We start from the raw sequence: 17,270 nt of genomic DNA, 5'->3' as shown, positions 1-17,270 counted from the left end.
CTAAGCCCTGTTCCTGAGCAGCATGTGCTCAAGGGTAGCACTTCCAGCCTTTTCTGTTAATGTGGTGCATTATGTGGGGCATCATGCATGCTAGGTAAGCACTCTATCATGCTAAGCCACATTCCCAGCTTACAAATCACATTTTTGGCTTGGGCTTTCTTAAGGCTAGAGCTCTCCCACTTGAGCCACAGAACCACTTCTGGCTTTTTTCTATGTATGTGGTACGAAGGCATTAAACCCAGTCTTTGGGCATGATCTGTAAGCACTCTACCACTAGGCCAAACCCCCAGCCCTACACACGACATTTGGAGAGATCAAATTGAGAGTCTTTAATAAAAAGCTGGCATCATGCCAGGTAGATTCCTGTCAAAATGAACAGCAGCTTTGCTAGCTGGTATACTTAACAGCTGGTATACTTAACACTGTATGAAAACTGTGCCATAAAAGAGGAAAGAGCAGAAAACCAATAGCAACCACGCACATCAACCCAGTAGAGAGTTGAAGTGGGACACCTTGTTGATTTGAGGAGAGCCAGGAGGTGGGGTACAGTACATGAGACCTGGCTTAATGGCTGCTGAGCTGTCTGATCAAGAAATAGGTTCAGGTCAGAGGACAAGGTCACAGGACCCTGGAGAGTCCCAGGTTCAAGACACAAGACTGACAGGTCCAGTAACCTACCATCCAGGTCCCTACCCCTGACTCTTAGACATCAGGGAGGCCCATCACCTGGGGGGTGGGGTGGGACTTCCCCTTCTTCCACTATGCAGTCAGGATGTGGCTCGAGGCTAGAGCTCGGCCACCTGAGCCACAGCACCGGCTTTTTTAATGTATGTGGTACTGAAGAACGGCATGCCAGACAAGCACCCTACCACTAAGCCAAACTCCCAGCCCTGCAAAGAGAATGTTTGAGTGGCACGGGCATGTGACTTTATGCTCTCTCTGTGCTCTGTCGGCTCATTTTCCTACATCGGTGTGCTTAGTGTTTGAGGAATATACCTGGTTTGGAAAAATTGTGATTTTGAATTGTCTTAGTTTACCACTTCTTGCAGCTCAGCAGTGGGCCCCTGGCTGGAGCACTGCCCCGATTCTAGTGTGGACTCCTTTTTCCTGCAGAGGGGCATGGTGCTATCCAGCCTCTCCCAACACCTGAGGGTGGCCTCCCTGCCTGCACAGAAGGAACTCAGGGGCTTCCCACACAGCCAGTGACTGCAGCAAAGATGATATTTCAACACTCAGATTTCATAGATCCTGGAATGGTCCATGAGAACACCTGAAAGTCTGGCCCAAGGCGGTGAGAGACACAGGCTCAAGGCATCACCTTGGATTCAGACTCTGTGCAAGGTCAGCATGCCTGACATGGGCCGGGGAAAAATGATCTTCCCCATTCTACAATAAATGACCTCTCAAAGGCAGAAAAGACTTCCTCATAAAATACATCTTCCGAATAACCACAACAAACTTGCTCTCTAGAGAAATGGTATTCATGGACTCAGTGTTTCTACTTAAAGTTTTAATTGTAATAACCAAGAAACCCACCCCCCTCAATCCCGAAAAGTTGGCAATTTTCCCCAAAGCATCAGATAGTGCTACTAGCTTGGTTGAAGTCCACTCCAAAGGTTGAACTGGCAACAACCTAATAAATTCCTTCGTGCCCTGTTCTCCTGGAGGGCTGAGGGCTCAAGAACCCCAAGATCCCCTCATATTGGAAGTCAATCTTAGAGTTGCTGATGTTGGGAGTAGAATGGTATCCACGACGATAAAGTATGGAAGGCCTGGTTGAGAAGCCCAAATGTCCAGAGGTTTCGTGGCTAATACTTCTGATGCTAACTTCTTCGCTGGTGTTCAATTGGGAGCTGCTATGGCTGCTGAATGTCTTGCTTGAAGTCTGGTGACTGAATGGAGGGCCTGCCTTAATCCTAGGGCCTCCCTGGGCACTCATGCTTGCCCCAGACCACAGTGTGCCCTGAGCCTGAGGCAGTTTTCATGATTCTGCTCTGGGAATGGGAACCACCATGGGAACCAAGGAAGAAAGGGATGTGGGCAGAGCTGAGGCCACACAGCTCAGTCCCAAGGTGGCTGTGTGGAAGAGGGAAGGATGCAGCCCCAGCTTCTGGGGCTCACTATCCCACCACTCACAGCCGGGGAGTCCCTTGCCCTGTGGGTCCCTCTGCTTACTCTTTTGAGGGCTTCCTCTGGACCAAGCTCTTCTTACTCTTCCTGCTCTTCCTGTGCAGGAAACTGGCCCACCTGGGAGGCTCCAGCTCCTGGCACGGCTTGTAGCTAAGACAGGTAGGAGTTGTGAGCACAGCAGGGCCAACACTGGGGCTCCATCCCAGGTCCCCTGGGAACTTGGGGTTCCATAGGCCCCATGTGTGCTGCCCCCTCTGTGTGCCCCAGCTCACCATTCAGATGGACTCAGGCGCTTCAGGTTTGTGAACCATTTCACAAAATTCTCCTCAGGAACTACGTGGAGCTCCTGACACGCGCCCTGAAGTTCTTTGATCAAGACCAGGACTTTATATTCCTGGGGGAAAGAGAACAGGATGCTCACTGGCCTGCACAGTGGAGGGGCACGAGGCTACCTATGTGGGGCCTTACCTGGGTCGCTCTTCAATCTGGCTCTGTCTCTTGCTCATTGCCTGCTATGATCCAGGGCCCATCCCACAGCTCCCCCCACATGCCCCCTTCTCCGGTCCTCCACCTTCAGAGAAAAAGAAGGACCCAAGGGCCTTGCACAGCTGGCCTCCCTGTGCTGGGAGGCTTCATCTCCTCACCTCTCTTCTTCTTTGCATGTGTATCCACTTGCCCTGCAAACCAGAGAGCCACTGTGCTTAGCAAATGGTGCTTGCAGCTCAAGGCTGCCTTGCCACTTTGCACCTACCGAGGTAGTCAGCAGAGGGCAGCATGGGTCCATACCTGGACTAGGGTTGCTCTCAGTCTAGGGCAGGGACAGGGGGCCTGAGGACAGGGATCTGACTGTTCTTCTCAACTCTCAATGAACCCTGCAGAGACTGAGGCTCCTAGGGACAAGCACGGGCTCTTCCCACATGCTAGGTCACCTTGAGGACCTGCTGTCACACTCCCACCCTGCCCCACTACCCACAGAGAAATGGGCCCAAGTCATCAGCAGCACTGAAGGCTGGCTGTTTGCCAGGAGCATCAGAAGGTAGCACTGCTGTGCTGCTTGGATGCCTGAAGCTGGGGAGAACTCGGCCTCTTGCTGGAGCTCCAGGGGCATCCAGAGGCTCTTCTTCTCCTATCTGATTCCCCATGCCTGGTCCCCTGGCTCACTCACATTCTTGGAGTCCTTGTCCTTATGGTGGTGTAGTGAGGCCAAGTGGTTGAGGATGGTGCCGAGGTAAGGGACTGTGCCCTCGGAGTAGTCCTATGGTATTGGGTGGTGAAAAATAAGAGTTCACTTAGGCTCCTGCTTAGTCCCACCGGACTTACCCCAGTGCCATGGTGCCAGCCAGGAGAACTTCTTAGGGCATAACAGGCTCCTTCCCCAAGGATCCACCCTCCACTCCTACCCAAGCCCTCAGCCCTGCAAGTGGGGATCAGTCTGGGTCTGGTTCAATCCTAGGCTGGCACACTTGACAGATGGGCAAGATTTATTTCTCAGCTCCATGCGAGACATCTGTTGGATGCAGCTCCTTCCTGCAATATGCAGGAATGGGCAGAGGTCAGGAATGAAGGGGGTCCATCACTGTGTGTGGCTGTGGGAGCCCTGTAATCTCCTGCTGGGGAGTCTCTTGCCTCAGGCATGCACACTCACCAGTTCCTTCTGCGTTCCCAGTCCTCTCTTGAGTTTGCTCCAGAAGGCCATCCGTGTGGACTGTGGGCCCTGGTAGGATATAGCATGCAGTTAGAAGACTGTCAGCTCACTCAACCCTCCACCTTCCCTGCTTTCTGGGGTCGTAGGATGTCAGGTTCCCAGTGACCATCATCACTCTTCCTGGGCATATCAGAGCATATGGGAAGGCCTGTCTGCAAGGTTGAGTGTGGACATTTGCTTCAGCCCAAGAGGATGGTGCTATTTGGTCTGGTTCTGAGATTCTGGGTGTGAGGCTGGCTGGGTGGAGAGGAGGCAGCCCCATCACAGACCTGCCACAAGGACGAAGCTGGAGATTCCCCATCCTGACAGTTCCTCCCCTCCTCACACACCCAGGATGCCTCCTGGCCTGCACTCACTCCACTGCACTGCCAAGCAAGGGGGAGTCACTGGTTCTCCACATAATCTGCCCTTTACCCCAGCACAGAACCCATGCTTCCAGCCTTCCCATGACTCATCCTAAATTCCCACATGATGCCTACTAGAACTTTTGGAAACCCCATCAGGGAGGATTTCCTCGCCCTCCCTCCTCTGGAGTAAACTTCTTCCTGGGCTCATACCACCTTGTAGTGTTTCTCCATCGAATAGATCTTCCTCAGCTCCTGCCATACCTCAAGGCTCCCCCTGGAGGAGGGGCAGAGACAAGGTGAGAGATGGTAGAGGGAGGGAGAGGAAGAGAGGCAGTGGATTTTTAAGTTGAGGCAGATTTCACCCTAATGGAGAAGAGCTTTGCATGTGGCTCCACCATGACACTTAGGTCACTTGGAGTTGAGCAGAGCATTGTGAGGCTAGGGGCCAAAGACCAGAGTGGTTTCCTTTGGAAGAGCTTCTAAAGACTGGATGGCCTCAATGTGTCAAGAGTCCCCTGTGGCCTTGGGTCTTGTGTGCCTGGAGAGGAAGCTGATCCTAGCAGGCAAGTCCTATCAAGTCCCCTCATATCTGAGTTGTGCAGCTGCAGTGTCCCGGGGCTCCTGGAGGAGGGGTGTTAGGCTGACCAAACTTCACTTGCCCAGGAACAAGGCACACCCACCTGGAAACAGCTCTCCATGTTTGCTTCAGGCCTTGCAGGGCACTGCTCTGCAGGGCAGATAAGATGGCACACACGGAGATGGCATTTTTGAGGTGGTGGCTCTCCTAGAGATGAGGAATGTGTGAGGTGAGCCCTGGAGCAGCCCCCCGGGTCCTGCTTTGACCCTAGGGCTCCACCTTGGTTACTGGGATGAATGCTAGGGAGCCTGGGGAGATGACTCCATCCTAGAGGAAGCAGAGCAGGAGGCCACATGGCAGGAAGCTGGGCAGAGCCTGAGGAGGGGTTTGGGGACTCAGGTAGCAGCTGTGAGTGAGCAGGCAGCCTGCTGGTCGGGATGAGAGAGGGAAGAAGGGTCCCAGGCCCCTCCTGCAGCATACCAATGCCACCTCAATCCAGTGCTCCAAGACCTCTGCCCTGTCTGCTGCCTCGGCGCTGTGGTCCAACACCGATGTTGTTATTACACATGTTTTAATTTGTTCACAAAACTGTAAAATTGCGAGCACTGTAGGTGCCAGGAGCTCCTGACACTTCTTGTCCGGGTCCGAATACACGTAGCTCAAACAATGATAAGGTTTGAGCTCTTTGAAGAGCCTCTGGAAAGGGAAAAGAAATGGTCAGTGGGACTCTGCCTGAGGCCTCCAGAGCCTCTGCCTGGCATGTGAGGCAGGTCTAGGCACTGGGTCTCAGGAAGCAGAGGTGCATGTGTAGGTGTGTCTCCATGCTCCTTCCTGGACCTCTGAGAGCCCCTGGCATATGTGTGTCCCTAAAAAGAGCATGAGGGCCTAGAGAGGAGGGCAGGGATGGACCAATTTCATTCTGCCAATCATGAGGTGCCTCAGCCTGCATGTCCCAGGCAGGGCACATTTGCTTTCCCCACCACACTTCCTTTCTGTCTGCAGTCCACAGGCATTGGCCTTCACCCTGTGGCATGTCCTGTGAATGCCATGGGATCTCAACAGTCCCCAGGCCCCACTGAGGGTTAAGGATGCAAAGGCCAGTGGACAGATCAAGGCACCTGGGCTTCTGTCTGCTTGTCCTTGTTACTCTCTGAGCCATCAGGATCCCTGGACCCTCAGTGATTCCAATTGTCCCTCAAGAAATCAAGATGGCTTGACTTGGTGAACCCAGACCTGGTCCTGGGTTTTGCACTCACCAAGCTGGAATGTGCAATAGAAATGTCCTCTGCCCAGGGAAATGGTGGTGTGGGCAGTAGAGGAGAGAGGGAAAGACTGCATGCCAAGCTACTCACCACAGCCATGATTGCGAACTGTTCGGCCTTCTGGTCTGGCAGCCACTCTACCAAGTGTGCTGTACTCATTTCTTCTAACTTCAACAAAGAAATCCTGGATGGGCCCCTGGAGGAAATCTGAAAATCCCCCACTGTGAGGGATTCCCAGGGAGCTGGGTCTGTCTCAGTTCCCATGTGTGCCTCTCTAGCCAGGGGTACAGAGTCTGGCTCTAGCTCTGCAGCACTGAGCAGTGTAGCCCTGGTATCCTCAGAGATCGACAGGCCATGGCCTTGATCGTTGCCAGGTAGTGGATAAACAACCTCCCTGAAACCTTCGGCATCCTTTTCCAGAGGTGAAGATGGCCCGGGTGCTTCCTCCTCAATGGGGGGCACAGGTTCCTGTGCAGATGGCTCAGGCTCTTCATTGGCTGTGGGGGGAGAGGCCGCCTGGGGTACAGATGGCCTGGGGGCTTCCTCCTCAATGGGGGGCACAGGTTCCTGTGCAGATGGCTCAGGCTCTTCATAGGCTGTGGGGGGAGAGGCCGCCTGGGGTACAGGTGGCCCGGGGGCTTCCTCCACAATGGGTGGCACAGGTTCCTGTGCAGATGGCTCAGGCTCTTCATTGGCTGTGGGGAGACAGGCCGCCTGGGGTACAGATGGCCCAGGGGCTTCCTCCTCAATTGGGGGCACAGGTTCCTGTGCAGATGGCTCAGGCTCTTCATTGGCTGTGGGGAGACAGGCCGCCTGGGGTACAGATGGCCCAGGGGCTTCCTCCTCAATGGGGGGCACAGGTTCCTGTGCAGTTGACTCAGGCTCTTCCACTGCTGGGGGGAGACAGGCCACCTCTCCAGCAAGGAGGCATGCTGCCTCTTCCTCCAGCAAAGGACCCACAGCTGATAAAAATCGTCCTTCTGCAGCCGCTACAACTAGCACACAGGTCTCTGCCACAGTGCTCATGGGAGCCTCTGCTTGATCTGCACCAGCCGCTGGTGTTGGGGCTGATGAGGGATTTGCTTCAGCCTTGCCTTCTGGAGCTGGCAGCTGGATTTCTGGAGTGGACACTGGAACTTCCTCATCATTTCCTGGCTCTAGAGTACTTGGTTCCAGTGGATTAGGTCCTCCAGGCTCAGAGATGGCTGCCAGTGCTCCTAAATCAGAGGGAGCAGCTCAGTCTGGGACTACTCCCTCCACACTTGTACTTGGGGCAGGTGGAAGGCTGGGAGTCATGAGCTTACCTGCACAAGGCTTTATGTCTTCTATGCCAGCTGGTAAAGGCAAGTAGGAATAGGCATCTCTCAGAGTCTCACTCTGGAGCTTGCCAGCAGAGCTTGGAGCTGAAGGGGACTCAGCCCAAGATGCTCTGATTCCTTCCTGGGGGGTTGTTGCCTCCAGGGCTTCATGCGTGGCATGCAATACTGCAGAATCACCAAGGATTGCAGCTGCAGCGAACATTTTAGGACAAGATCCCTCCAGGACTGTCTTCCCCTAAGTCTGCCCTAATGTCAGGAGACCCCTGCCTGCCTGAGAAGCCCCAGTGCTTTGACTCCACCACAGGAAGTGTTCCAGACAGCCCTCCAAGGCCTCTGGACTTCTGGCTCCCTTTGCCTTTGGCTTCCTTCAATTGGAAACAGCTCAGAATCTCCCAGCTATTGTCTCCTTCCCATCCCCTGCTACTCACCTTCAAGCTCTGGCTGTTTGGGATTCCTGAGTTCCAGATGGGTGAGCAGAAGGCAGGCCTGGTGCTCCTCAATGGAGCCGGGCATATTCAGGTGGAGGTATGCCACAAGTTGTTGCAGGCAGGACGAGTCCGGCGCTTCTAGGAAATCTTCAGGGTACTCCCTCATCCACGAACCAAGGATGAAGGCAAAAGCTCTGGGAGCAGAGGGAGAAGCAGCAGAGTCATAGGCTGGGCCTCCCCTCCACTCAGATCCCCTCAAGCTCGTGTATAGAGTGGTCATGAGACTGCTCATGTCCAAGTCCCTGGCAAGCCAGGGCACCTGGCTGGGCTACAGGCAATATGTTCAGGAGGGATGAGATTAGACTTAGATCACAATTGTGAGCACCACCCTCCTCTTTCCACATGCCCCACACCTACCTTCATTTGTCCCTGGAAGCCTCCCCAGACTATCCACTCTATCTACTCTGGGATGGTCATCCTGTCCCTTGGTCCCTCTCGAGACCTGCGTGTGCTCATTGAGGTAACCTGTCCTCACCTCCATGTCCTTAAGCCCTTTGTGAAGCGTCTTTCCCTGATTTCAACCCACAGGGCAAGGCCTGATCCTTGAGCCCTGACATGTGTAACTATAATCCCCTATACATTACCCTGACAATAAAATAAAAATAAAAATAAAAGAATATGCACTTTGAATTTGCTCTTTTTTATTATTTTTTTTACATTTTATTTTTAGCCTTTATGTGTTGGTTCACTTGTATCAAATAAATTAATCACAGAAATGTTTCCATGTCTTCCTCTCAGATGATATTCAGTATATTCAATTGATGAAAATCTGCGTCATTAAAGTAATTCCTGAAGGGAGAAATAAAAGTATTTTGCTCAGGGTTACTTTGAACACTTGAGGATAAACTTTTGTTATGTCTAATTTAAGAATAGACTTCTTTCTTTTACTATCATTTATCTGACTTCAGTAGATGACTGGTGAAAAATATGGTTTTCTCAGCAGGCCATGACTCTCAGTCTATTGCAGCAGAAGAGCAAGAGAGTTGTGAGGGCAGGCAACATAAACAGCCTTTGGTATGTTCATCATTTACATTCTATCTTCTCCTACAAGTGTATTTTATTTATTCAATAATATAACCAAAGGAATTTATTTACCTCACAGACTACTCTAAACAATAGTTCAAAATAACAAGTGCTCTATAATTATTTTACTAAGTATGAATATTGAGACATTATTGCATCTGAAGGAGATGACTAACAAGGAAGGGTTTATAATATTACAACACAAACAAATTTTTTTTTGCCAGTCCTGGGCTTGAGCTCAGGGCCTGAGCACTGTCCTTGGACTTTCTCAAGGCTAGAGCTCTACCACTTTAGCCTCAGCACCACTTCTGGCCTTTTCTCTATGTATGTGGTACCGAGGAATCGAACCCCGGTCTTTGTGCATGCTAGGCAAGCACTCTACCACTAGGACAAACTCCCGGCCCAGAATTTTTTACTTTAATGAATGGAATCAGAAAATATAACTAAAAAATTATAGATGGATTTAATGATAACTTAGCATATGTTGATATTGGGTAATCTGCCGTGGTTATACACATATGAATGACGTACAGATTACCAAGTTGAAGAAAACCGTTAGCCAATGCATCCTGCAGGAACTTAGGGCTTGGTTTTTTTATAGCACATTAAAAATTGTTATGTGTTAGACACTGAATCCATTTCCTTTTCTGAATAATTACCTTTGGAGAGATAGACAGGAAACAAACAGGATGAATATTTACATGAGAGAGAAGGAATCTGTCAGCAAAGAATTTTCATCTCTAGAATCCCTTCCAGTGAAGATGTTAAAAAGGATTTCATTTTCTTGCTTGCGGAAATGGAAGCCATTAGGAAGAAAATTCTATATTCAGACAATGGGTTCCCTAATATGACATTGTATCAGACAAATGAATATCTAGGATACATTATCCAGGGAGACAGAGCAGAGAAGGCCTAGGTTCATCATTTTATCCTTACAGTCATAGATTGAGCAGTTGATAGTGAGATACTCATTATCCTGGCATCTACATTGTTACAATGAATAAGAAAGGAATGATGGCAGAAAGACAAGACACATTTTTCACATTTAAGAAATAGCTTCTTACCAGATACAGAGGCTGGGAATTGGAAGGTCCAGGTTCAAAGCCAACCCCCACAACAGTCTGGGAGACTCCTGGTCAACAATAAGTAGCCAAAAAGGAGGCAGGCAGTGTACCTCATGGGGTAGAGTCCCCGAGTGGTCTAGAAAGCTGAACAAGAGTAAGAGGGGCCCTCAGTGTAAAGGTTGGAACCAGCTGAATCTGAAAACCAAAGAAACAAAAACTGTCCTATTGCTTTCATTCTTAAAACTTATTATAACTTTTCCTCCTAGGGAAGAGTTGTATATTGTGATAAAACTTTCAGTATTTAAATGTAATGTAAAGAACAAAATTTCCATTGAGCTCTCTGTGATTTACTGCTTTCTTCTCACTGAAAGCTTTTCCTTAATATATAGGTTCTGTACTTCTGCCTTTGTGTATCTAGGACCATACTCTTCTTTTTTCTTTTGATGTTAATCCTGAGTTGTGATCTCAGGGCCCCTGCCCTGAGGGTATTTTTTTTGCTCCAGACTAGCAGTCTCCCACTTGAGCCAGGCTCTATTTCTGGATTTTTAGTGGTTCATTGGAGAAAGAGTCTCACAGACTTTGCTGCCTAAGCTATTTCAAACTGAGATTCTTTGACCTCAGCCTCCTGAGTAGTTAGGATTACAGTTGTGAGCCATTAGAGCCCAGCCGACATTACCTTTTCTTTTGCTTAATTCAGTATTAGGATCTCTCTTTATTATACAAATATCATCTTTTGAGATGTAAGCTATTCTTCTCCTGGAAAGTGTTTTTATATTTAATTCTATCCCAGTGAAAATAGTAGTACTTTTAAAATTATGTATTTGATACTCTATCCTCCAAAGCTCATGGGATATGCACGATTGCTGTCTATGTTCTTGAGTTAGTTGCTTGCTGAAATACTCCCACCAGCCATAGTTCTGTGCATCTGCTGGGTTTTTCTATAGTCACACGCTTGAATGACATGATCAATGACCTGACGACAACCACAGCAGCAACAACAGTTGTTTCACATGCAAATCAGAAAGAATTAGCCACTGCAAATAACAGGGTCCTTTTTAATGAACGGTAGCATTTACCCTTAATATTGAAAAAGTAATTAAATCATAGCTAGTATTCATACTTAAAATAGTATCTTTTTATCTTTATCTTATATATTTGATTCTTGATTTTTCCTCTAACCTTACATGAAATGAGTTCATTTCAGAAGGATCTTTAGTGCAAATATAAAAAGATGAATAATTACCATATTTGTATATTCGATATATGGCATTAGAAGTATTTTCAGAAACACATACACATTTTGAAATACTGTTACTTACTTTATAGACCACAGACCAAATCAATGGAACAGGTGGCACTAATGTCTTCTCTAAGTCGTCTGAATCAGTCCCAGAAGAGTCTGCATTGCCTCATTATGAGCATTTCTCCATGCAAAGTAAACAACACAGAATGGAAGGTGAAGGTAGGGCCACGGAATACCTGTAAGGTCCTTTTTTAACCAGTCCTGGGACTTGAACCCCAGCTTGGGTACTGTCTCTGAGCTTCTTTTGCTCAAGGCTAGGACTCTACTACTTGAGCAGCCCCATTACTCTTTTTCTGAGATGAGACCATTATGGAAATTCCTGCCTTGACTGGCCTTTAACCAAAATCCTCAGAACTCAGATAGCTTAGAATACAGTTGTTGTGAGTCACCAGCACCTGGCTTCTAAGGTCTTTTAGATTACTTACACTAGCACTGCTTATCACTGTTATACAATACCAATGTGTTATTATTGCATTAGTGTCACAAATATGCCTCAGGTTAAAGTAGAATGAGGGCTACACACTTTGCCATAGAGAGATGATTCCCACTGCATCGCTCTCAGTGGAAAATCCCTCCTGTGTCTTTTTACTGTTCTTCTCCTCTATGCTCTCCCATTCTCACGGAGGGTCACACCTACAATACTACAGGAACTTTAGGTACCTTTCACTTTCACCCCAACTTAGGAGACCCTAGTCAGCTCTGTAAATGCTAATCCCATATTTAGTGCCTACCAGATCTTTTCAAGCCTTGGTTCAAAAGCCAGCTACTGTTTCTCATTGCTACAGATTTCTCCAGATTTCTCATGTACCTTCCCATATCCATACAGGAGTATTCTTGCAGTAGAGCATTTAGTTTTCTTTTGATTTTTTAGGTGTTACTGATGCCTGATAAACTACACATGATATGAAATTTACAGTTTATTTTTTCACTATTTTATTCCATATATGTTTATTCATGGGCACTAAAGGAGCGAATAAACATCACTCACAAAATCTCTTCATGTTCCTTTATGTGACTTTATTGGGAGCTTTCCAAAAGCCAGGCAGGGTGACATGTATTTATTTTGTTTTGTTTTTTGGCTTGAGCTCAGGGCCTGAGCACTGTCCTTGGACTTTCTCAAGGCTAGAGCTCTACCACTTGAGCCTCAGCACCACTTCCAGCTTTTTTCTATGAATGTGGTACCGAGGAATTGAACCTGGGTCTTCATGCATGCAAGGCAAACACTCTACCACTAGGCCAAATTCCTGGCCCCAGCAACATGTATTTGTAATCCCAGTGCATCTCTGGCTAAGACTGGATTTAAAGTTTCAGACCAGCTGGAACTACATAGTGAGGCCCTGTGTCAAAACAAGTGGGGAGGAGGTGAGTGGCAGAAAGGAAAGATAAAAGTAAGGACATTTCCAAAAGTTATGTAAATTCTCATTGCCATTAGCTATTAACATCAACATTACTGGTTTCCTTTTCTCTGTTTTTACAAGTACACTGTAATTTGACATTGGTTGTGAGTTTTAGCATTTTAGCTGGTCCCTGCCCTGCTGCATATCCAAGTCCTTTCATTGCATCACAGATGCATGCTGATGGTTGCTATCCTGCCAGGGCCAATTCTATTTGTGTATCATCTCTGGTGAATTGTCTTTCCACAGCTCATCCTGAAGAGTTCAGATCACCGTTACTCTAACAGCTTTCATTTTTGAGAGGATACATTTTTGGCTTTATTTTTTAAGCTCTTAATATGATCACTGTGTGTGTGTGTGTGTGTGTGTGTGTGTGTGTGTGTGTGTGTGTGTGTGTGTGTACACGTGTGTATGCACATGTGCAGAAAGTCTGGAAGTCTGAGGCTCAAATGCTTGGCATTTTGCTTTTGGTTGGTTCTGTACCACTCGAGTCTAGGCTCAACCCTCTGGGGGTTTGCTAACTAACTGAAGATAAGGGCCTCCTGTATTTATTTACTTGCCCACCCTGATCCTGTGAGCCTCCTGAGTATCTAGGATTATAGGGTTGAGCTACAGCATCCAGATCTATCAGCATATGATTTCTTTCTTTTATTAAGTTCTCCCAAGTGCAGAATAAAATGTATCAGTTGGGACTCCTGAGAAAACTACAGAGTAATCACGGTGGTTAATACATGATTAGTTATGCTCATCAACCTTCTGTATGATTTCTGTAATGTACAACTTGATTTCTTGAGCCCTATGTTTGGAAGCAAGTCACTTTCAGATAAAGTTGGTTCTTTCTGTCTTGGTTTCATAAATTGTTAAGATATTTCAGGACAAGATTTATTGAGGGTTAATTCTGCCCTGTTGAAGCAAGGCCTTTCTGATGTCCTCTGTTCTATAAAGACATCAGTTCCTGGCAGTGTGTGAACAATAGGTAATTTTCTGTCATCTCTTCATGTGTTTTATTCCTCAATGCCAGGCCCCTTTCTGAACACACGTGATCCACTGCTCTGCTACATATGCAAGGGGGTCCTGTGTAGCTCTCCTGAATTCCCCTTGTTCCTCTCTGAACTCTCCAGTGCGCTGTGACGTGACACTCATCCTTCTCGCTTCCATCAGCCTGATTTCCTCACCACTGCATCTTGGGAACCTGGAGTATGCACCACCTAGCTCTCTTCTTTCTGTGCTTTGGTCTGTACCCCTCTCACAGAAGGGCCTGGGCACTGGGAATATTTTCTTCACTGTCTCTCAAGGACACCCCTCTGCAATAGTTTAGCAGTGCATTCACTGACTCCATTCTCTCAAATATGTTGTCTTCAAAGTGCTTTAGTGTGGTTTGCTTGAATATTTTTGGATTGGCTTCAGGCAGAAGCATAGCTCAACACAGTTTACTCCATCTTAGGTAGAAACAGACTGCCATGAAGCATCAATAACTATTGTAGATTGGATAAATATCAGCTCATAGTCTCTCTTCCTGTCTCCTTTTTAGTGTTTAATTATCAGGGTAGCTATTTTCTTCTGGAAAGTACTCCTGTGCCTAATAAATTCCTAGAACAAGGAGAAAATGCATCTAGTTAATCGACAGTGGTCATTTTTCTGCCTTTCCACTGCCCTAGGCTCTAAGCTAACCCAGAACAGGGATGTAACCTGCAGAGCTTTGTACAGTGGTTTCATATGGGGTAGAGTGTCCAGAGTGAGAATGAGAGATTATGGGTACATCTGGTCCTTTATGTGCCCAAAGAATTTTTTCTGTTTTCTTTCAGGTCAGCTATTTCAGACCCAGGATGCAATTCACTCATATAAAATATCTTCACAACTTAAAAAAAGACAGCGTAAAATACATAGAAGAATATGTTTGAAAAATGTATTGAAATGCCAGGAAAAGGAGCGAGCAGAAAGCAAAGTATTATCACAGTTACAGTGTGAAGAAGAACAGGAAAGAGAATTTTGTCATTGGAGGTATGTATCTAGTTGTGTGGAAACATTTGAGCTCCATTTAAATACATACAGAAAAGAACTTTTGCTGTGACTGACTTCCCTCTCGCTTTCTTCAGGGTTTTGTTTTGTGGTGCTTGATATCTTTTGATGAGTTATTTACCATTGATACATGAAGTAATTAAAGGAATATTTTTATTGCCAGTCCTGGGGCTTGAATTCAGAGCCTGGACACTGTCCTTGGGCTTTTTCCTCAAGGCTACCCTCTACCTCTCAAGCGACAGTACCACTTCTGCCTTTTCTATGTATATGGTACTGAGGAATCAAACCCAGGTGTTCATGCATGCTAGGCAAGCACTCTACCACTAGGCCAAACTCCCTGCTCCAGGAATATTTCCTGAACCTCAATTTTAATGATGTAAACAAAGTAGAACAGACATCTCAGTATATTGCAAAACCTTTTTTTCCCAGTCCTGTAGCTTGAATTCGGCCTGGACATTGTCACTGAACTTTCTCAAGGCTAGCACTCAGCACCACTTCCAACATTTTTTCTGTGCATTTGGAACTGTGAAATCAAACCCAAGATTTCTTCCATGCTAGGCCACTTCCATACTCTACCTCTAGGCCACACTCCCAGGCTGAAAACTCTTTTTGAACCTTAATTTTTTGAATTAAAACTGATGATTATGAAGAACATTCTTCATATAAGTAATTTTATATATTTCTAATTATTTACTTTCAATAAATGTTATGTGTAGCAAATATGTCTACCTGTGTAAAATATGAGTAAAGACTTTGATCAATATTTCAAAAATACTCATAGAATGTTTCTATTCTTTCACAATTTCTTACAATATACAATTGTCATTTCTACTCAGTAAAATGTTTTTAAAAATTATATATATTTTTTTCTACAGCTGGTTCTGGGGATTAAATCCAGTGCTTCAACTGTGTTAGATTCTTCTGTTTCTCTGAGGCTGACAGGAGCAGTCACTTATTCTCACTCAACAACAATGAAAGAAAAAGTTGATTAGAAAGTAGTTCTTTGGGGTGGGTGGGAGTGTGACTTAGTGGTAGAATACTTGTCTAGCATGCAGGAAGCCCTAGGTTTGATTCCTCGGTGCCATATATATAGAAAAACCAGAAGTGGTGCTGTCGCTTGAGAGGTAGAGGGCTAGCCTTGAGGAAAAAGCCCAAGGACAGTGCCCAGGCCCTGAGTTCAAGCCCCAGGACTGGCAAAAAAAGAATTCTTTAATTATTTTATCTACTATCCCTATTATATATGCATATCTAAAAATTAATCTATGCTAGAAAAGTTACTGTTTTATTTTAGTAACTATTGTATTATTTAAGTTTATCATTTAAGTTGTTCCTAGTATTCATACTGATATTAATCAGTGACACTGTTACATAAAGGAAACATGGAAGTGTGGTTGCAGATATTAGAAAACTTAGCTTGGCTTGGGGTTCTGGTACTGGGTAGATACATGTTGTGTGAAAATATCTTAAGGGGCTACCTTACACTGCAAGTCATTCTTTGAATCATTGGAAAGATTGTATAAAGATAAGACTTTTTTGTAGAAAATGTATGCACATTTGTGCACATTAACCTTCAAACTTATTAGCTACATTGTGTTACCTAGTTCAGTTGAGAGAACAGTAGGATTATATAAAAATGACTTTCATCTCTTATGAAAAATATTAGAGTTTCATTTTCATATTTTATGCTAGTAAAAGTAGCTTCCTAAGTAACAGAATTATCTTTAATTGTTCCTTTTCTACTGTGGTAGCTTTTGGAAGAGATTTAAGTGACATACTACATAAGGCTAGAAAGGAAGGGATCATAAAAGTTTTATTATGGTAACATGTGAAGAGATATCAGCCAATGAGCTTTACATTTTCTAACAAAAGAAATTTTACAACTGTATTCATGTCTTAAGACTAGATGACAAGAAGACAAATGCACATTGCTCATCTGAACAAAACAAGGAAAGACAAGATAATAAAGAAGGCAATCAGCAACCTTGTGCATGTGATATGGAATTAGAGACTTTACGAAATGCCTTGATTCAGGTAAATAAATCTGCTACAGACATCCAATTGCTATGTTTATTTAATTTATTTCATTGCCAATATTATTTTTTGTATCCCTTTGATTTAGTATATTCAGCAGGCACCTGCACAAGGAACTGCATGATTAGGCAATTTCATCACTGCAAAACCATCAGAAGGATGCACTTCCACACACTTAACACACCTGCTTCATCAGTAGACTTGCTATCCTGCGGGTCCACCTTTGTATGCCTGGCCTGTGTTTGACCAAAACTCTGTATGTGATTTGCTATTGTTTCACTTAGGCAGGACACAGTGTGTCTCCTTCTAGAAATAATGATATTTTAAATAATTGGGACTAATTCTTAACATCTAACATATGTTTAGTATATATTATCCCTTCTTTCTTTCCTTCCTTCTTTCCTTCTTTCTTTTTTTCCTTTTTCATCCTCTGCTCCCCTCTCCTTACTTTCCCTCCTTTCTTTTTTCTTCTTCTTCCCTTCCTTTTCCCTTCTTTTTTTTTGCACTACTTCTGGCTTTCTTCTATGTATGTGGTACCGAGGAATCAAACCTAGGTCTTTGTGGATGCTAGGCAACCACTCTACCACTAGGCCAAACTCCTGGCCCCT

General features: G+C 45.8%; 2 protein-coding genes across 3 annotated transcripts in view; one reads left to right on the top strand and one right to left on the bottom strand.

Annotated features, from left to right (window-relative positions):
* LOC150039796 (uncharacterized) overlaps nt 1-17,270 on the top strand; it is an 89,894-nt gene that overhangs the window by 65,393 nt on the left and 7,231 nt on the right. The window contains exons 3-5 of the mRNA XM_090327593.1: nt 11,242-11,377; nt 14,418-14,613; nt 16,530-16,662. Coding sequence (XP_090183719.1) covers nt 11,242-11,377; nt 14,418-14,613; nt 16,530-16,662 — 465 coding nt within the window. The remainder of the gene's footprint in view (nt 1-11,241; nt 11,378-14,417; nt 14,614-16,529; nt 16,663-17,270) is intronic.
* On the bottom strand, nt 2,337-7,956 carry LOC150039797 (ral guanine nucleotide dissociation stimulator-like). Of its 2 annotated transcripts, none has more exons than XM_090327587.1 (9): nt 7,769-7,956; nt 6,112-6,815; nt 5,240-5,455; nt 4,863-4,966; nt 4,393-4,456; nt 3,776-3,844; nt 3,296-3,385; nt 2,775-2,807; nt 2,337-2,524 (listed from the first exon to the last, which is right to left on the bottom strand). In XM_090327587.1, exons 1-9 carry the CDS (start codon nt 7,932-7,934, stop codon nt 2,399-2,401), a joined length of 1,572 nt encoding a protein of 523 aa, XP_090183713.1. In that variant the 5' UTR covers nt 7,935-7,956; the 3' UTR covers nt 2,337-2,398. The 2 variants fall into 2 exon arrangements, with proteins under 2 accessions (XP_090183713.1, XP_090183714.1); XM_090327588.1 differs by having other exon boundaries at nt 2,343-2,524; nt 4,396-4,456.

The sequence above is a fragment of the Megascapheus bottae genome, unplaced genomic scaffold, assembly GCF_031878675.1.
Source record: "Megascapheus bottae isolate mThoBot1 unplaced genomic scaffold, mThoBot2.hap1 HAP1_SCAFFOLD_58, whole genome shotgun sequence".
Classification (NCBI taxonomy): Eukaryota; Metazoa; Chordata; class Mammalia; order Rodentia; family Geomyidae; genus Megascapheus; species Megascapheus bottae.
This window is presented reverse-complemented; position numbering and strand designations above follow the sequence as displayed.